Source organism: Bos javanicus, chromosome 12 (genome assembly GCF_032452875.1).
Source record: "Bos javanicus breed banteng chromosome 12, ARS-OSU_banteng_1.0, whole genome shotgun sequence".
NCBI classification, from domain to species: domain Eukaryota; kingdom Metazoa; phylum Chordata; class Mammalia; order Artiodactyla; family Bovidae; genus Bos; species Bos javanicus.
The window spans coordinates 86,703,575-86,722,491 of record NC_083879.1 but is presented as its reverse complement, the minus strand read 5'-3'; the positions used below and the strand labels follow the sequence as shown (position 1 = coordinate 86,722,491).

At 57.4% G+C, this 18,917-nt stretch overlaps 1 protein-coding gene and 2 long non-coding RNA genes across 8 annotated transcripts in view; 2 read left to right on the top strand and 1 right to left on the bottom strand.

The window, feature by feature from the left end:
• Window positions 1-18,917, bottom strand: part of ATP11A (ATPase phospholipid transporting 11A) — a 103,680-nt gene that overhangs the window by 45,178 nt on the left and 39,585 nt on the right. For all 6 annotated transcript variants that reach the window (XM_061435406.1, XM_061435407.1, XM_061435404.1 and 3 more), the window contains exons 2-5: window positions 9,007-9,129; window positions 5,525-5,614; window positions 4,524-4,604; window positions 1,921-2,028 (exon numbers count right to left, since the gene is read on the bottom strand). In XM_061435406.1, the coding sequence (XP_061291390.1) occupies window positions 1,921-2,028; window positions 4,524-4,604; window positions 5,525-5,614; window positions 9,007-9,129 (402 nt within the window). The remainder of the gene's footprint in view (window positions 1-1,920; window positions 2,029-4,523; window positions 4,605-5,524; window positions 5,615-9,006; window positions 9,130-18,917) is intronic.
• LOC133258634 (uncharacterized) lies at window positions 7,723-8,713 on the top strand. The gene is made up of 3 exons (XR_009740122.1): window positions 7,723-7,959; window positions 8,352-8,460; window positions 8,604-8,713. It is a non-coding gene; the product is annotated as an uncharacterized LOC133258634 (long non-coding RNA).
• LOC133258635 (uncharacterized) lies at window positions 8,720-13,480 on the top strand. The gene is made up of 3 exons (XR_009740123.1): window positions 8,720-8,778; window positions 9,345-12,798; window positions 13,279-13,480. It is a non-coding gene; the product is annotated as an uncharacterized LOC133258635 (long non-coding RNA).

The window sequence follows — 18,917 nt, the reverse complement described above, 5'->3', positions numbered from 1 at the left end:
CGCTGGAAGGAAAGCGTGTGGATGACGCGGCTGAGAAGGGCAGCTTCTGGAGCATGTGGCCCAAACCCAGGAGAGACCAGGGAGGTCGACACACCACTGGATGCTTAGACCCTGGACACGCCACGGGGCATGATGAAAGAATGTTCTGCAATATTCTATTTTGCTATGATAGAAATACTTTGCAATATTTGAACTCCATCCAGGAGGATGAGGTGAGCGGTCATCCCATGGGCGTAAAGCCTGGGACGTGGCCACAGTGAAAAGGAGTGTGTGGTTCCAGCAGAGGACTGGCAGAGGCCATCACGACAGAATGGGCTTAACGGGCTTTGGACAAAGGTACAAAAGCCAGTCAATGGAGGAGGGACAGCCTTCCCAACAGACGAGCTGGAGCGCTCGGGCAGTCCTGGGCAAAAAGGACTTTCACGTAAAAAGTAACACAAAATCGATAAGGAACTTAATCTAAAACTATAAAAACTTTAAGGGAAAAACAAACAGGAGAAAGTCTTTGGCCACCAGGCCTTGGCAAAGAGTTCTTAACTTGACACTAAAAACATCATGCACATAAGGAAAAGTCAGTGAACTGGACTTCATCAAAACGAAGAGCCTCTGCTTAGCGAAATACCCCATTAAGGCATTTCCGGCAGAGGACCAGCGTCTAGAATATGTGAACTCCCAACATTCCACAGTAAAAACCCTCAATGAACCAAGCAGGAAGCGGGCAAGGGCCACAAATCCTAAACCAGCCCATCCTAAAGGAAATCAACCCTGAATATTCACTGGAAGGACTGATGCTGAAGCTGAAACTCCAGTACTTTGGCCACCTGATGCAAAGAGCTGACTCATTGGAAAAGACCCTGATGCTGGGAAAGATTGGGGGCAGGAGGAGAAGGGGACGACAGAGGATGAGATGGTTGGATGGCATCACCGACTCAATGGACGTGGGTCTGAGTGAACTCCGGGAGTTGGTGATGGACAGGGAGGCCTGGCGTGCTGCAGTCCATGGGGTCGCAAAGAGTCGGACACAATGGAGCGACTGAACTGAAGTGAATGACACACCAGAGAAAAAGGAGTTCTGGGCAGAAGGAACACCTGCTGAGACAGTGAAGGACAGGGAGCTCGGAGGGCTGCAGTCCACGGGATCACGAAGAGCCGGACTGAACGAGGGACTGAGTAGAAGCAACAACAGCGAGAACAGATGTCTCAGGAAGAAGACGCCCTGAGGGCAAACAGCAGGCTCACGCCAGCCACCAGGGCAGCGCATGCTGAGATCGCACCCAGAATCAGGGCCACAGAGACGAGAGGCAGTGCCAAGCACTGCTGGGGTGCTGGGACAGAGCTGGCGGGAACACATGGGCGGGCAGGCTCTCAGGGCACGGCTGGGCTGCTCCCGCTCCACTAAGACGGGGTTTCCCACGATGACCCAGCAACTGAGCTCCTGACTTTTATACCAGAGAAAAGGAAACTATATTCACGATAAAAAACCTCTACACAGATGCTCACAGCAGCTTTATTCATCATGGCCCCGATCTGGAGAAACAGCCCCACCCCCCCGGTCCACCCCCACGGACTCTCCAAGCAAAGAAAGGCGTCCAGATGCCCACCCTTGGCGAGCCCCGAGGGAGTTCGACTGTGAGAGGAAAGCCAGTTTGGCAGGTACAGGCTGTGTGACCCCATCTACATAAAGACACGTCCTGGAGGTGGACCCATCTAGCGCTCAGGTCGCTGAGACCCTAAACCTGCTCTACAGTTGCTTACAGCTTTAAAAATTGACCCACAGAAGAAAGGGGTTGAGAACACTGGTAGGAGCTTGCCTGAAGGGAGCAGCACTTGGGGAAGAGGGCGGTCTGCACGCAGTGACTAAAGCAATCTCAGACAGAAGTTCTGCCGAAGGCACGAGGGCCGCGTGCCGCGGGCACTCACCCGGAGCTTCCGGCTCTGCTTCCGCACCAGCCGGCCGTGCCGCACGAAGTGCACGGGGCACTGGTTCATGGCGTTGTCCGCCTTGTGGCGCAGCCAGTCCTCGTAGCCCTGCCAGGACCCAGGAGAGACGCCCGTGAGCCCTCGCCTGCTCCGGCCGGGCGGCCACACTCAAGGGCTGCTCCACGCCCGGGGAGGCTGGGCTGCGGTCCCCGGGGAAGGGGCTCTCCGCGTGCAGCGGGCCAGGACGCCCAGCAGGGCTGAGGGGGACCCGGGCGGGCGGCAGGTGGCCCCGAAACCGGGATTCAGCCCGGAGGACCGCAGGGCAACATGGCAGGCAGGGGCTGGCAGGGCCGCTGAGGGCCAGGCAGTCCCGGAAGGGCACAGCCCCGAATCATCCGCCTCCTCAAGCCCTTCAGGGCTGCCGGCCCGTCGCCCCGGGTGGAGCCAGGGCAGACCCAGGCTGCAGAGGGCAGCGCCCCCACCCGCCTGGCACCATGTCCTGGCCAAAGTGGCAGGAAGGTCTCATGCCCAGGAGCCGTGGCCACCGCTCTCTGCTGGGCACCTTACACGCCACCCACCCCCAGGAGCCATGGCCGCAGGGCAGGATGCACCAGGGCACCCCCTTAGGGATGGGGACGCCCCTTGCGCCGCAATCAGGGTGCTCTCAGGAGGCCTCCGTGCTCTTTCAGCTTCAATGGCACCACGGCCTCGGGGCAGAGCCCGCTCAGGTCAGGACTGGGGTCTCCAGCCCCCCGGCCTGTCCCTCAGGGGCTCACACAGGGTGCTTCAAGCGCACAGACCAGGCTCCACCTGTGACAAAGGCCCCTGTGTGCTCGTCTTCAGGCTCATCAGACACCCCACACGGTCCCCGAGATGGCCCGCCACGCCCATCAGCGTGTGTGGACGCCTGCGCGGCCACATTCTCATTCTGTCCGCTCTTCAGACTTCTACATTCAAAGCCAATTTCATGGGCAAGAGGTAAAATCATACGGCCGTTCAAATCTGTATGTGCAGATCACTGGCGAGTGGAAGACAAAACCCAGACGATCACAAGGGAAGCCTTCGATGCCACTCCCGTTCTGGATCAAACACTGACCAGTCAGGACACTCTCACCGTGCAGACCGGCAGGGGACTGGCCTCATGTTCACGAAGGCGGCCCCGAGCCTCGGCTCTTCGTGTTCTCTTGGTCGGGAGGAGTCGCTCTGCCGTGACTCCCGCCGCTCGGGGGCAGCGCGGGCGCCGTGACTCCTGTGATGGGCCTTCAGCGCTTTTATGTTTTATTTAGAGACTAACACAGAAAGCATGGCTTCGTCAGCAACAACGTGACCAAGAATTTAGATGCTGCCTTTCAGATATTTCAACGCAACATCATTGTGTTCAAAAGTATGCAGGAGATAAGGGACCTGTATCTGGAATATACAAATTGTCTCAGGGATAAGACACAATCCAATTTAAAAATGGGCCAATGACTTGAAGGTATTTCTCGAAAGAAAATTTACAAAAGGCCAATAAGCTCATGAAAAGATGCCCAGCATCGTTTTTACGAAGGAAATGTGAAACCACCGTGGGTGCCACTTCACGTCCACTAGGGTGAGCGTACCCGAGGAAGACGGGTGACAAGGCTCAGCGGGAACGTGGAGAAACCGGAAACCCACGCACAGCTGGCGGGAACGTCCACGCCGCGGTCACTTGGAAGACACTTGCAACATTAGAGTAAGTCTACTCCTCTGTATGCACGCAGGGGAACCGAGAAGCTGTGTCCACACAAAGCTTCCGTGTGACTGCTCCTGACAGTGTTCTCCGGAAGAGCCAGAATAGCAGAAGCACCCAGATACCCATCGGTGGGTGCTGGATAAATACAACGTGGTCTGCACACGGGGTGGAGTATTATTCATCTATGAGTGAATCACTGACACACATTACCAGTGGATAAACCTTGAGAACACGCTCAGTGAAATAAGTCAGGCACAAAAGGTCACCGAGGTGAGATTCTGTTAATACAAACGCCCAGGGTAGGCCGAGAGTGGACTGGCGGTTGCCAGGAGCCGAGGCTGGAGGAGGGGCTGGACAGTGAGACTCGCGGCTTTCTTCCAAATGGTGGGAACCGAACAGAGCTGATAGTTAAGCACTAACCCCCAGTGAACAGGTCATGGGAACAGCAGGTGAACTGCTCTCCTGTCGGTCACTGGCTGATCAGTCAGGGCTGCAGAGGGTGCAGGATCCACCCCGAGTCAGGAGTCGCGGGGCTGTGTTACGTGCGGGGGCACGTTCAGAGCCTCTGCAGGAGCGACTCCTTGGGTCCGGGCAGCGGGGGATGCAGCGGGCAAGCAACTCAGGGGCCACTGCACGCGGTTCAACGTGAGGACGACAGGTTCCTCCTTGGATACTCAGGGCAGCAAATGAGCACTAAATTATTCAGCCTGCCTTGTTTTAACTCAAGAGTCCATCTAAACCAGTTACAGAAGTGAACTTTGGAGGTGAGCCGAATGTCCCGTGAACTGGCTGCAACGAGCCAGCAGACTCTGCTGTGGATGACACGCGGCCCCCGTAGCAGACCCTCTGTGGGACCCTCCTCCTCCCCGCCCGCATCTGCAGAGCTCACCTGCTTGATGGCCGTGACCGTGATGACGAAGAACAGCGGGAGACCGCTTGTCACCGGGCTCGTGGGCGTATCGATAATCAGCTGCAGGGAACAGAGGGTGGGTGAGTCAGCTTCGGAAGCCCTTCTGAGGGGCTTCAGGTGGACTGCTTGGCCCTGGACACATCGTAGCATTCACTTTGACTCATGTTAACTCACTTGGCTGTTGCCCCACTCTATCCCACCACTGGAGATAAACGATACAAGGTAAACCATCCTCCTTTACTAGAAAACTGAGGGCAGTTCTCCTTATTACGGGTGTGTCAGCAGCAGCAACAACACGGGATAATTCCAGCGCATGTGTTATTTCAATTCACCCTCTGCTTCTGGTGCCACACTTTAACGACATTATTTGCATACATTACTGGGGGAAAATTTTTTAAAGTCCTTCCACTGTGTTCTGTCTGATTGACACGAGTCAGGCTGCCGATCTGAAAGCACGCCTGACCTGTTTCCTTATCCACATCTCACTGTGGTTTCCACTTTCTTCCTGTTAACTCTCTTCCTTTTAGTGTTTTTTTTAGGAACATGCACATGATTTAGGGAGATAGTGAAGGACAGGGAAGCCTCACGTGCTACAGTTTATGGGGTCACAAAGAGTCGGACACGACCCAGTGACTGAACAACAAGAACATCGTGATTTGGGGATAAGTGGAATAACGTGGGGCTTAGTGAGTAAGTCCTCCTAAAGGTTAGGAAGCTCCTGGCCTCCCATCAGGACTGGAGGATGAGGGCAGAAGGCAGCCGGACCGGCTCACGCACACGGGGCTCACACCCATGCTCTAGTTAACAGGTCTCTCTGAACCAACATGCTTGTCTTTGAAGAAAGCAGGTGACGGGTCTGTAGATAAAGGGGCACCAAGTCCCTGCTCCCTCTTTATCAGCAAACCAGTCAATCATCCAAGAATAAATGTCACTTATTTATATTTACATCTGGGGCAACAGGAAGAGGTGACCAGCCTTACCTGGACCAGAAATATGATAAGAAAATAAAAGTTGGCTATTCTTCTGAACTGTTCAAATAAGTTCTTGGGTATGAAGTTCCAAAACGTGTACTGCAGAGAAGAAACACAGAATGGGGTCGTCAGGACCACACTTCACACCGCGTAGTTATTCTGCCACACGGCAGGCCGCCCTGGGTCTCAAAGTGAAAAACGACTAGTTTCTGATACAAAACAAAGCTGAGAGTGTCTGTAGACATTTTATCAACTTCTTGACCGTACAGAGAAACTGCCAACACAGAACACGGACTCGAAGCAGCGTATTTGAATTGCCCAGTCCCAGATAATTCAAGGTAATGCAAGGTAGCTTAAGAAGAGTTTCACGGCTAAAATGTCCGAGTTCTACCCTTTCTGTCTATAAAATGATTAAAAGAGCAGTGTGTGTCAAGGACTTCTCTGACGGTCCAGCGGTTACGACTTGGAGCTTTCACTGCAGGGAGCATGGGTTCAATCCCTGGCCGGAGATCAAAGATCCCAGTGGCTACACAGCGAGACCAAAAGAAAAAATAAAAGAATAACGTGCGCCTTAAAGCAATGTGGTGAGGACTGAAGCTCTGGCTCAAACTGGTCTCAGAAATGACAGAGTCGTTGAGATTCTGTAACTTGAGAAAGAGCACCAACAAATCAATCTTTGTAAGTGCTTGACAGAGATGTATTTTGTCTTAAGTGGGCCATAAGCGGGGCTTCCCTGGTGGCTCAGCTGGTAAAGAATCTGCCTGCAATGCAGGAGACCCTGGTTTGATTCCTGGGTCAGGAAGATCCCCCGGAGAAGGGAAAGGCCACCCAGCCCAGTGTTCTTGGGCATAAGGAAATTACTTTTCACTAACTTTAAAAAGAAGCTATTAAAAGAAACATAAGCTATGTCATACCACAGCACTTGTGTCTCATTTTGCTATTCTGTGACCTTTCAGCCCTCACATGCTCCCTTCCTAGAGATCCCGATCCCAAGTGGGCCTGCCCTCAAGGCTCCATCCCGTGAAGCCCACCCTGTCTCCAGAACCCAGACCAGCACACTCACCACGCAGGAAGTCAGAACGCGTCCCCACCTCTAACAAACTACTCAGTGCAAAGTCACATTAGCGGGAAGAGTCCTACTCAAAACCCGTCTTTTATCTGCTGAAATATTTATAGATGGAGGTTGTACATCGTTTAGGGTTTGCTTCAGAATGGTCTCGAGGTAGGAAAGAGACGCACAGACGAACACCCTGGGCACCTGCTGGTCCGTGCAGACAGCGGGTGGTCAGGCGCAGACTCCCCCGCTTCTCCTGCGTGTTTGCAAGCTTCCACATTAGAAAGCGCCACGTATCTACTACAGAAGGCCATCTTCTACCATCCTTCCAAACGTGCAGATCAGTCTTAATCTATTTTAATGCTGCTATTTCAGGACGCCCTTTCCGCTTCCTAAATCCTAGTCTACCAGGGAACCACACAGATCTGGAATTTAAAACCACCTAAATGATTACTTTATTCCTACCGGGTGTAGGAGGCCTGTGCTGCAGCTTAGACGTTATGTTGTGTGAGCCACATATTGTACGGAATAAATGACCATCATAAGTTATTACTGCTGATCATCAGTAATACGGTGGGAAAAGGGTTGTTAACCTCTGACAATGTGCAGCATGAAAACTGAGAATCCAGTGAGATGGTTTAAACAGTCAGGACTGCACGGATCATCAGAACTGTACGGATAAAATGAAATGAGGTCTTTATTGCACATGAGAGCTGGCAAATAGTTAACAGAGGGCCAATCGCACATTTTTGATCTCTGCTGAGTGGTAATGATCCAAATACTTGCTCAGACACTTGGGCCACAATATAAGGTAATACTTTGCATAACAGGCACAGTGATGCACTCTGACCCACATCCGTCCGTCAGGTCCTGCCTTTCGCTGATATCATCAGTAGGACAGAACCTAACACCAGAGCCCTCAGTGCTAAACCCCAGAGCAGGACAGTGCAGAACAAAGTGCGTACTTGCTTGCTGCGCTGGAGCTGAGACGTCTGAGGCAGGCAAAGCTTTGCTTTCCCATCACACAACTTGGGGAGTTGTGAGTCCAGACCACAATCCCCACCTCGTGTCCCATTCACACCACAGCCCAGGCGTGCGTCGTCAGCCGCGAGCCGGCCCTGGCCGCTCTCGTCCCCTCTGGGTTCTGTCCTCACCGTGGGCTTCTCCCCCGGGTTCTGTCCTCGCCATGGGCTCCCCTCTGGGTTCCATCCTCACCGTGGGCTTCTCCCCTCTGGATTCTGTCCTCACTGTGGGCTGGAGGGGCCCCAGGCACAGAGAAGCAGCCCTGCCTGGCTGCCCCCTCCTCACGTGGCACTGGGGAGACAGGGGCGGCCCAGTGCGACTCTGCTTCGCCGGCCGCGGAGAGGAAACCCAGAGTGTCCGCAAACCGGTGAGGCTGTGGCCATTTGTACCCTACAGGGCTCCGGCACAGGTGCATTCGGGTACTCTAAAAAACACACAATCTCCCGGGAAGGCAAGCCCCGAGGTCTCAAGGAGTTCAGTCTTGTGTTCGGGGGAGGGGGAGACCGCACAGCCCGAACTGGACGTTTAAGCTGCGGTGATGAGGGCAGAGCTGGCAGCCACGTGCTCTGTGTGCCCAAGCACCACGCTGTGAACTGGTGACGCCCCGTCGTCCTCTGAGTCTGGGGCAGGGGGTGCGCGGCTGAGGTTCGAGAAGGCCCTGGCTGCGGGGCTCGGTGTGAGGTCAGAAGCAAGGGGAAGGGATCACGCATTTGGGGTCATTTCTTACTTTTCCTTCTTCTACCATGTTCTGCTCAAAAGGGAACAGAACGTGGACCACACATCGTTCACCAGTCACAGATCAGGCTGGAGATTTAACTCGGCACAGGCGTTTGTGCCCTTAAGGAGCCACTGTTGACAGTCTTCCAAGGTAGAAATGAACATTTTCTTTCCAAGAAGACATAGATACACCAACATATTCTCCAAACCCGTTTGTAAATTTATTTCTTACAAGCTAAGCTGTATTTTCTGCATCCTGAGCTGTTTTTTAAATGAAAATGATTGTGTGTCTAGCCTTCAGCATCACCTGGTCTGAATCTACAGACGTCCACCGCTATGGACTCAGGCCCCAGGTCCCTATCCGAGGGCCTCCTCTGGACCACGACCAGCAGTGCCAGGCGTCACAGGCTCCTGTGCCGTGTGTTCTGCAGAGGAGGGCGCTCTAGCCTGGCAGGTGGCCAGACGACTGGTAAGTGTTGCCGGGAGGATGAGCCCTAGACTTCAAATCTGACCCTTAAACACGACACAGTTAGAAGCGAAGTGAGGAGGACGTGCTGTGACGCCCTAACAGCATTTGCAGGGTGACAGGGGGCTTGGTGATGAGCGTGCAGCCTGGCCACTCAGGGGCGGGTGGTCCCAGCTTCGGGAGTTCTGAGGGCCCGAGGAGCCGCGGGGGCAGTCCCGGGCGGATGCTCACCTTGGCGGAGACAATCCTGTTGTCCGGGTACCTCTGGGGGATGTAGGCCTCGGCGCCTGGTGGGGGCTCCCGGTGGCCCACGTAGACCGTCCGGCTGTCCACCCAGTCCTCCTCCCCGGCACACTGCGGGTGGGAAACAGAGCCGTCAGCGTGGGCGGGGCCCGCGGGCAGGGTCTTCTGGGGGTCGGCTTTCATGCTGGTCTGTGTAGGGGCCTGTGGGGGGTGGGGGGGGCGGGGAGCTGGACCCGCTTGCAAGGTCGATCCCTACTCCCCACCTCCACCCCTGCCCCCATCCATCCCCCTGGGCCCTTCAGGAACCTGTGCTTCCTCCCCCCCAGCTCTTCAAGGAAGTGCCAGCTGCACCCCACTGGGGGCCGAGGGGGCCTTCAAGGCGGACTGTCAGTGGAAATGACACAGCGGGCCCACTTAAAAATAAAAAGTGACAGCAAAGCCCTGAGGCTTCCAAAGAGAAAAGACAGTGAGTGATCCTAGGACTTGGGAAAAGGTCTCTAAAGAGAGAAGAATGTAAAACTGTGAGCTCGGACCAGAGGGTCTCTCGGCCCCCACACAATCACAAGAACAAGACTTCCTGGAACGCAGACGACCTGCGTCTGACCCATCTCTGCATTATTCTGAGTGCTGTGCCCCGGACATTCAGGGAACACTGCCGCCAGGAGAGCCTTCTAAGAACACTCAGCTGGACTAAGTGCTGTCAGCCCTGAGAGCCCGGGACACCCGGAAGAGAAACTATGACAAATCCTTGGGTCGCAGGGCGGGGCCTGGACCCCCCAGACAGGCAGCCCCAGCTCAGGGCGGGGCCTGGACCCCTCAGACAGGCAGCCCCAGCTCAGGGTGGGACCTGGAACCCCCAGACAGGCAGCCCCAGCTCAGGGCGGGGCCTGGACCCCTCAGACAGGCAGCCCCAGCTCAGGGCGGGGCCTGGACCCCTCAGACAGGCAGCCCCAGCTCAGGGCGGGGCCTGGACCCCTCAAACAGGCAGCCCCAGCTCAGGGTGGGACCTGGAACCCCCAGAGAGGCAGCCCCAACTCAGGGCGGGGCCTGGACCCCTCAGACAGGCAGCCCCAGCTCAGGGCTCTGCCCCCTCCCCCCAGACAGGGAGCCCCAGCTCAGGGCTCTGCCCCTCCGCCCAGACAGGGAGCCCCAAGCTCAGAAGGAGCCCGCAGGGAGCAAGTCAAAAAGAGGTTTCTCAAGGCTGGTTCCCTCCCTGGGCACAGGCTGGTTTTAGTGGGATCACTGGAAGCCTTGAATACAGCTCCTTGGTGCTGCCCTAACGGTACAGGCCGGGGCACAATTCCTGCTCGTGGAACAAGATCAGGAAGCAAGCCCAGGCCCTCCAGCAGGACTTGCCCCCTGCAACACAAGCTCCTCCGGGAGGAGCCTCCTACTGACCGACTCAGCCCTGTACGAGAGAGCGAGCCTCGGTGCTGGCCCTTGAGGAAAGAAACAGGAGCGACAGCCCCCAGGGGCCCTGGCAGCTCCCTGAGTCCCTGAACAGGTCACAGCGTGAGGGACGGAACGACGTCCGGGGCCTCATGCTCGACCGTCAGGCCACAGCGGCGCCCACGGAGGGTGCCCCCTGAGGTCACAGTGGCCAAAGAGCCTCAAGGCAAGACAGGCAGTTTAGGATCAGCCACTGGGGAGCCCCATGTGTGGCAGAGGCACAAACGTGCAAACCCTAAGCAGGTTAAACTCAGCTCAGAAGGTGGAGAGAAGGCAGCAGACGGGACGCTGGGAGCGCCTGTCTGCCGCGGTTCTGCGCACGCTGATGCCGTCGTGCGCGTCCTGATGCGGACAGCTGTGTGCCTGATGGGCCACGCAACGTCTCCATGTCCAGCCCACCGGAAGTAATACGAAGGGATTCTGGGTCTCTGCAGGCTCACCAATGAAAACAGACTTGGCCTCTTAAGCAGTTTCTTAGCCCCGCCTGTTGTAAACCAAACAGTAACCACAGCGTCCGCGTGACGCACACCAGAGGAAGTCAGGCCACACGAAGCTCTGAGATGAGTCACGGCTGATCACAGAATCTCCTGGGGCAGGGCGGCAGAGAGGTCGGCGGCAGGAGGGAGCGGGGGCCCTGATTCTAAGACGTCCAACATCTAGTTTTACAACAGGCAGCGTAAGGAACAGGCAGGTGTCGGCAGTTTTTGAAAGTAAACTCCTAGGACTAGACCTAGGCGAAATTAGCTTCCTCGAAGTTGTGTTCACACGTAGATCACAGCAGGACGGCTCGGCCTGCACTCTGGCCTGTCAGCCGGCCGAGAACATACACCCCTTCCCTCCAGAGGAGGTCGGGAGGCCGGGGGGATCCGGCCTCACAGATCCCCACATTCCTGGGGAATCCCAAGACGTCCCACCAAGACGCAGGTGAACTGGAGGCCGAGGCTTTGCCTGCACAGCCCCAAGGGATGCCCCACAAGATACGTGCGAGTCATGTCTGCCGAGGGATCGGTACCTGGGATGGACCAGCCAACACAACCAATAATAAAAAGGCAAGTAAGGCGGGGGGTTCGACTGGACATTTCTCCAAGAGCTGCAATGGCCAATGGGCACACGGAAAGATATTCAAAATCAACAGGGCTAGACACGGAGGACCAAACGCTGGACGACTCGTGTACATGGGATGTTTGCGACAGGCAGAGCCGTGGAGAAGGAGACAGCACAGTGGCGGCCCGGGGCCAGGGAGGCCGCCGCTCCTGCACCGGGTTTATTCCGGGAAATGACGAGGTTTTAATATTAGATCATGGTGGTGCTCCATAAGGTGGTAAATGCACTAAAAACCACTGAATTAGACTTCTTGAACAGGAACATTTTAGGATCTAGTCATTTTGTTTCAGTAAAACAGTCCCTTAGGGCCCCCACGGGTTCCCGGGTCCCAAGCATCACCCATCACATTTCTGAGTTGGTGCAGAGACCCCGTCCAGGGTCAGTGCAGGGAACCTCACGTCTCTGAAGCCGCTTCCATCCCGTCTTCTCACTGCTATGTCACCAGAACGCAAGATGCTTCCCATTTTAGGGAAAACAAGGAATATCTTTAAGGCTGGTTTTTCAATAGACAGAAATTCATAGTGGATAAAACTGAGCTCGACGGACTTCCCAAGGAGAACAGCTAAGATTGGAGAAACTCGAAGCGATCGCAGTGAGGCAGGATGGAATGAACTCAGTCGCAGAGCACCCCGGCTCTCTGCGCCCGGGCTGAGGAAACACCCCACTTCCAGGGCCCTCATGGGCGTCAGCACCTCGGGTGCGGTGGCCGGGCTGCTGTCTGGACCGCAGGGCCCAGCAGGGCAGGTGCGAGGGATTCGCAGACGTGCCCCGAGCAGACGCTGCACGCCACCTCTGCCAACACGCTGCTTCTGGACTCGGAACCCACCCCCTCCCCAACCCCAAAAGTGGCTGAAGAACCAGAGGAGCCAAGTGTGGGCAGCGGTCTGGCCCTCGCGGACCTCGCCATCGGCCGTGTGGGATCTGGGCGCGGCAGCCTGAGCGCTCAAGTCAGAAAGCTCACAAGGACAGAAGAGAGTCTGAAATACGCCGAAAATCAATCTTGCCCAGCGGCAGTCACTAATGGAAGTTTCGAATTTCAGCTGAAACAAACACAACCTATTAGCTGAATTACATGGCCCAACCGGAACGACAGCATGTCACCTAGCCTCGATTCACCAGATCAGCTTTTGCAGAGGTGGTTCCCCCCAACAGCCATCTTCAGGACAAAGCAATGCTTGTTCCGTGGTCCGTTTGCAGCTTTAAAAGCCAACACTTCTTGTTTGATGGGTAAGGAGGCATTTCTGAACACCAGCATCTCCCACTCTCGTCCCTGGCGCTCTGGCTTCTCGTGGCGAGCGTGATGTGGCTCCACTGTCTCCAGTGCCCACACCCCCCACTACAAGGAGTCTGTCCACCCAGGGAGCTTTCACTGTCCTCTGCGAACCTCCTTGGGTGCAGTGATTAAGACCACGCTCCATGAGCTGATCAGATCAGAGTCCTCGGCGTGAATCACCAGCCTTCCCAGGGCCTGCGAGCAGAGTCGGACCTCCTGTGGGGAGGCAGGGACCCAGGTGCCCCCATCACTGAACCTGCACCCTTGGCCCCTGCGGGAGTGGGAAAGACAGGCCCTTCCTCCCCAGGAAAACGGCAGCCTGCTCCAGTATTCTGGCCTGGGGAACCCCACAGACAGAGGGGCCTGGTGGGCCACGGCTCACGGGGTGGCCAAGAGTCGGATACAACTGAGCGACAGAGTTTTTTCCTCCTCAGGCAAATTCTCCCTCTGCGGGGTGCTCAGTGGCATTTTTCTGCCGTGAACATATTATTAAGCACAGAACCATCTGGGTCACAGAAGCACCGGAGACGGTCCACCTCACTTGGCAACGCTGACCATCTGGAAAACGGTAAACGCCGCCAACCTAAACTGTAGTTTACTGGGCCCAGAACCAAAATTAAAATAAAACTTCAGCCACAGATGACTCTGGGCTGCCCTAGGCCCTCCCACTTTCACAGTTACAGGCGGCAGAGCTCCGTGCTGGGGCGCCCAGCGGGAGGCGGGAGTGGGGTGGATGGACGGAGCACAGGCTGCCACTGCCTGGCCCCAGTGAGACGCACGGCAGCAGAGACAGCAGCGATGCCCGCGACAACGGCGTTTCCAGAGGAAGCTGCGTGTGAAGCCGCTGACATCACTCCCTGGACGTCAGTTTGAGACCAGCAGAGGTGATCCCGGGCGGCTTCTGTCCAGTCTCCCGCAGGGACCCCTCGCCACGTGCGTCCTCAGTGCCCGTGCAGAGATGAAGCCTCATTCCTGGTCCTGGGGGGTCAGCCCTCCCACAGGGGCTGCAGCTTCTAGCTGAGCTCATGACCTGTGGGTCAGCGGCTGCACCTGCCCCGTGGGGACCACAAAAGGCTGGCTCCCTGGAAGCAGGCCGAGGGGTCCCCTGGGTGCTGGCTGGGGAGGCAGGTCACCCCCGCCTGTTGGGGGGTGGCCTCTGTGCCAGGTGTGGGGCAGTATCCCCACATCAAAGTCAGGAAACGGCCCCACAAGAAGCAACAAGTCCAGTCTAAGCCGGGGGCCGGAGGGGGGACAAGATGGGCCAAGGGACCAGGCGGTGAAACGAGAGAATTCTGAGACAGAGACGAGGCCCTCCCCACTGGAAGAAGACCCTCAGCCTTCCGTCTCAGCGGAGAGCCCGCTCCCCTGTCTGGCTGTCCGAGGGGGCCCAGACTGACGCAGGCCCATCAGGGAGACTGTGACGGCCGGCTCCAGCTCCCCCGCCCGGCCGTCGCCCACTGCTGTCCAAGCCCTCAGCTCCTACCCCGGAGAGAAAGCGCAGGGAGTCCTGAGTCACCGACCGGATAATTGCTGCCCTGAGCTGGAGGCTGGGGCTCCCACGACCGGGAACACAGCACAGGGAGCCCGTGTCCCCTCGAGCTTGCCGGGCGAGGGGAGGCAGGTCAGAGGCTGGACGGGCCCCGTGCTGGAGGGGCTCTGCTGGTGCTGGCAGGGGGCGTTTGTGAAGAAGGGGGAGAAAAGGGCACCGAGGCCCAGGTCCCCAGGAGGCGGGGAGCCGCCGGGCAGCCTGGCGGAGTCCCGTCCGGTTCCCACCCTCGCCCCTGCCCAGCAAGGCTCAGCGGGAGCTGGCGGCTCCTCTCTGGACGCGCCCCCTGCAAACTGCCCCTCTTCGTGACGGAAACCCATCCTGGTGGGCCGCCAGCTGGTCACGAGACGACGCACCGTCGGCAGCCGCTGCAGCATAAACGTGGCCAAAGGAGCCAGAACAATCGCAGAGAGGAACCGGCCGAGCGCTCGGGCAGCAGGAACCAGGGCCCAAGGCAGGTGGGAACCGGCCCGCAGGAGAGACATTCAAACGTCACGCCAGCAATCCCCGTGCCTCAAACAGTGCCCGAGACCCTCGCCCGGGGGCCAGCAGGAGGACCGCACACTCTTCCCACCACAGACTGTCTCCTTGCAGAGACGAACACCGAGCAGAAGGCCAGCAACCCCGCCAGTCCCCACATAGAACGTGCTGGGGCCCATGGAGTCTTTCTGCCGCTGGAGCCACACACCTTCCACTGCACAGGAGGCTTACTTTCTACACGCTGAATATAAACCAAGTGAAGGCCCCGCAGGCTGAGGGAGTCACGGCAGCGGTGCGGGGAGACACCAGCTGACTGGATCATGGCATCTGCAGAAAGCGCCCCTCGGCTGCCTGGGACCCGCACAAGGCTCCGGAACCCCGAGGCAAAGGCTCTGTTTGCACGGAGAGGCCTGCCTCAGAGCCTGGGGCTGAGGCCACCCCATGTGGTCTGCGCATCAGGACAGGGACCGCTGGGGGCCACTAACACGTCCTGAGACCCGGGCCCAGCGGGAGGGGCAGGAGCCGGAGGGAAGAGTGGTCTCTGTGCACAGCCTCCCCGAGACCATCCCTGAGACCGGGAGTGTGGTCCCCGGCTCCCGGAGCCGCGCTCCTGATGCCCCGCTGGCCCCCACCCTGCCCCCTCCCAGGGGATCAGGAGGCCCGTCCCCTGCTGATGGAGGCTCAGGCCTCTGCGTGACCGGCCTCACCCTCCCTCTATCCGCCCCCACTTCCCGACAAGCGTGCAGGTCGAGTGGCCCTCGGCGTCTGTAACTCACTCCCCAAACCTGAAAACAGCCCTAAGTGTGTCTTCCTGTGCGGGAAGCCCACTTGAGAAACGTCGGTGTTTTCTGTCCATTCTTGAGGCCGTTTCTCAATCTCAGCTGTGTCACGGAGCACTCTCAGAGGAGAGGATGTTTAGATAAAGGATGGCTTTCCAGGGCCAGGCCTGCCGAGGAGGCTGGAGGGCTGGAGAAAAGCTTCCAGAACAGGACGCTCCTCCATAGGCCTGAAGGGCGCCGGGAGATCCCCCCGGGGAGGGCGGCTGATACAGCCAGCTGCAGCTGCAGGGTGCTGGGATGGCCCTGGGTAACGGGGAAACCATTCCAGACCCCAGCCGGTCCTCACCTGACAAGCACCCCACTTCCTGCAGCCCCGATCCTGATTCTTGACAGAGGACTTCCCTAACTCAGGGGGTTTTGCCTTTATAAGCCTTGAATCCTTGACTCAGAATCTCCCGCGCTGTAATCCTCAGTCTGGCTCAAACAGAACTTTTCTATTCCTATTACAGATTGTTTGTTGACTATTTCCATTGACACGATGGAAATACAGACAGCCCCCTCTGAACCGAACAACACTGACAGGTTACACGGCCCAGGGCAGGAAGGCGTATCACACAGCTCCTGGGGTCACCCCTTCAACGCCTGTCCTTGAGCTGGACTCCCTCCAGCATCCCCGTCAACAAGAGATGGAGACCCCGTCTGGGTCGGTCAGCTGGCAGGAGCGGGGAAAGCCAGCCCAGTGGGGCCAGAGACCCCTGCCTCCTGCTGCCCCTCCCTGGAGGGCTTCCCCCGTCAGAGCCGGGGCCCCTCCTGTCAAACACCTCCCCAAGTCCCCTCACTGGGAAACGCCAGCAGCATGTGAGCTGATTCCCTCCGACCTGCTGCCCCACAGGATCACAATGACAGCGACTGAGCCAAGGCTCATCCGCAGGGGTGAGCACAGACAGGGCCAGCCTCTGAGCTCCCGAGACGTGGAGCTGCACGCACGGGGAACCCGCGCACCCGAGACGCTGTCCCCAGGTTTTTCACGCAGAGGCAGACGTCCTCACGTGGGCGTCAGCCTCTCTGGGGTCACCCTGGAAGAGAAGGCGGGGCCACAAGCCGGCACGTTTCGGGGAGCCGACGTGTTCCGAAGCCCAGCCCAGGGCGCAGCCCTCCTGCAGGCCGCCCGGGGCCCCACCTCCCACCGGCGGTCGTGGGCGTGCTGACACGGCCAAACAGGCTGGTGCAGCGTGACCCTCGGGGACTGTGAGCGCCACAGCCCTCATCTACGTCTCTCTATGGGACTTCTTTCTCTCACAGGTTGATAGACGCTGGTTACAGGCGACGGACACCATGATACAGGCACACACACCTGCACACACCCCCTCCAGCCAGTCACTTCTCTCTCTAGTCTCATCGCACGGAGTTTTACACCACGATGCTGGCAGATTTGCCCATCTGCAGATTTTGCCCACAGCCGAAATGCTGTATGCTTTGATATTCTTAAAGATGCTATCTGACTTCCGTTCCTAGGTGATACAAGCTTGCTGGCTGATTGATTCATTGATCTGAAGACCCCACCACATAACTGGACAGATGAAGGAACAATTAAGTTCCTGCAGGAGGAAGGGATTTGCCCAAAGCAGCAGGTCCAGGGCAAAACCCAGGGGTCTGGTTCTCCATCCCGGTCCCAAGCCAGGGCTGTCAGGCCCAGGAACCAAAATAAGATTCCAAGTGGTCAAACTTGGATGGATAAATAATTTTGTTGTGCTCAGTCACTCAGCTGTGTCTGACTCTTTGTGACCCCATGGACTATACAACCCGTCAGGACCCTCTGTGCATAGGATTTCCCAAGCAAGAATACCGGAGTGGGCTGCCATTTCCTCCTCCAGGAGATCTTCCTGACCGAGGGACGGAACTGGCACCGCCTGCATTGGCAGGCAGATTCTTCCCCACTGAGCCACCTGGGAAGCCACGGACAATTAGGGGAAAAGGAAAAATTTCCTACGTGTTAGCTTTCACGATCTTGACTAGATCAGAGCTCTTTCACAAGAGTCGTATTTACTGTTGGTTTCTACCTTCCATCAAGGTTGGGCAAGTAGCTAAGGGACGCAGGTGGTCCTTCCTGGGGCGGCTGCAGGAGGCAGCCACACCACGGGGCCACCAGCCCAGCCAAAGGGTTTCAAGTCTTTGCGGCGGCAGAGCCAGAACAAGCCACGCCATCTGGCCCAGGGGCCACCCTGATGGTGTCTGCCCAGTGTGGTGGATGCAGGCATCATCCCAGCTCCAGCACCCACTAAAGGCCTGTGGGGGATTACCCAGTGGCCCAGGAACAGCCACGGCCAGGGAACTGAGATCCTGCAAGCCACGTGGCACAGCCAAAAGATAAAAAAATAAAAATTAATGAAAAGGGCTGTGGATTCGACACATACAACACTCACCGCACAGTAACCAGCGTTCACCCTCTCAGCCACAGCGCTTTAGACCTCAGCTTGATTTCGTCCAGTTCCTATCTAAGCAGCGAGTACCACCACGTGCAGTGCTGGGGCCCTGGTGGCCGTCCACATAGACGCGGTTCGGGCCTGGCGTCCGGGTCTGAGAGGCAGAGGAGTCCGCCCAGCTGTGAACGTGTCCTCAACGTTGGCATGAATTTGGGGGGCGGGAGGGGGACTAGGCAAGTGTGTTTAAGTTGAGATAGAATCTCTAAAAACAATATCGAAACGATGGTGGAAAACAGCCCTGCCACCACCTGTTTGGGTTTCTGTCTGAAAACCTTTTCTAGTTAAGCCACCAAGAGCTGCAGCAGCACCGAGCCATCCGGCCGGGCGGCAAGTGGCTCTGAGCCCGCTGGCGGTCCTGGCACCGGAGCCTCAACCACAGGAAGCCCGGGGCGTGCACGGGCCTGATGGCACTCTCGTGAGCTCCAGATGACGAGAGAAAAATAGGACAGATGACTTCTGTCCCCACCTCTGGACAGCGTGAGCAGAGGCTGGAGACGGAAGGCTGGGGCCCCCCTGCTGGCAACACCGGAATCTGCCCTGTTTCTTTTCCCCCTGACACACCGGCCCCCCACGGCCACCCACCCTACCCCAGCTCCCCCCCCCCCGCCCCCGCCCCCAGCGGGGCCTGCCCCGAGGTACGCGGGCCATCCCTCCCGCCAGCTGACAAGGACGGGCATTAGTGCTGAGGATCAGTCAGCAAGGTTGTGTCTTGCACGGCCTGCAATTATTTTTTAAAGGGAAAAACAACTCACAAGAAAAATATGTAACTTCTTTAGCTCAGATCT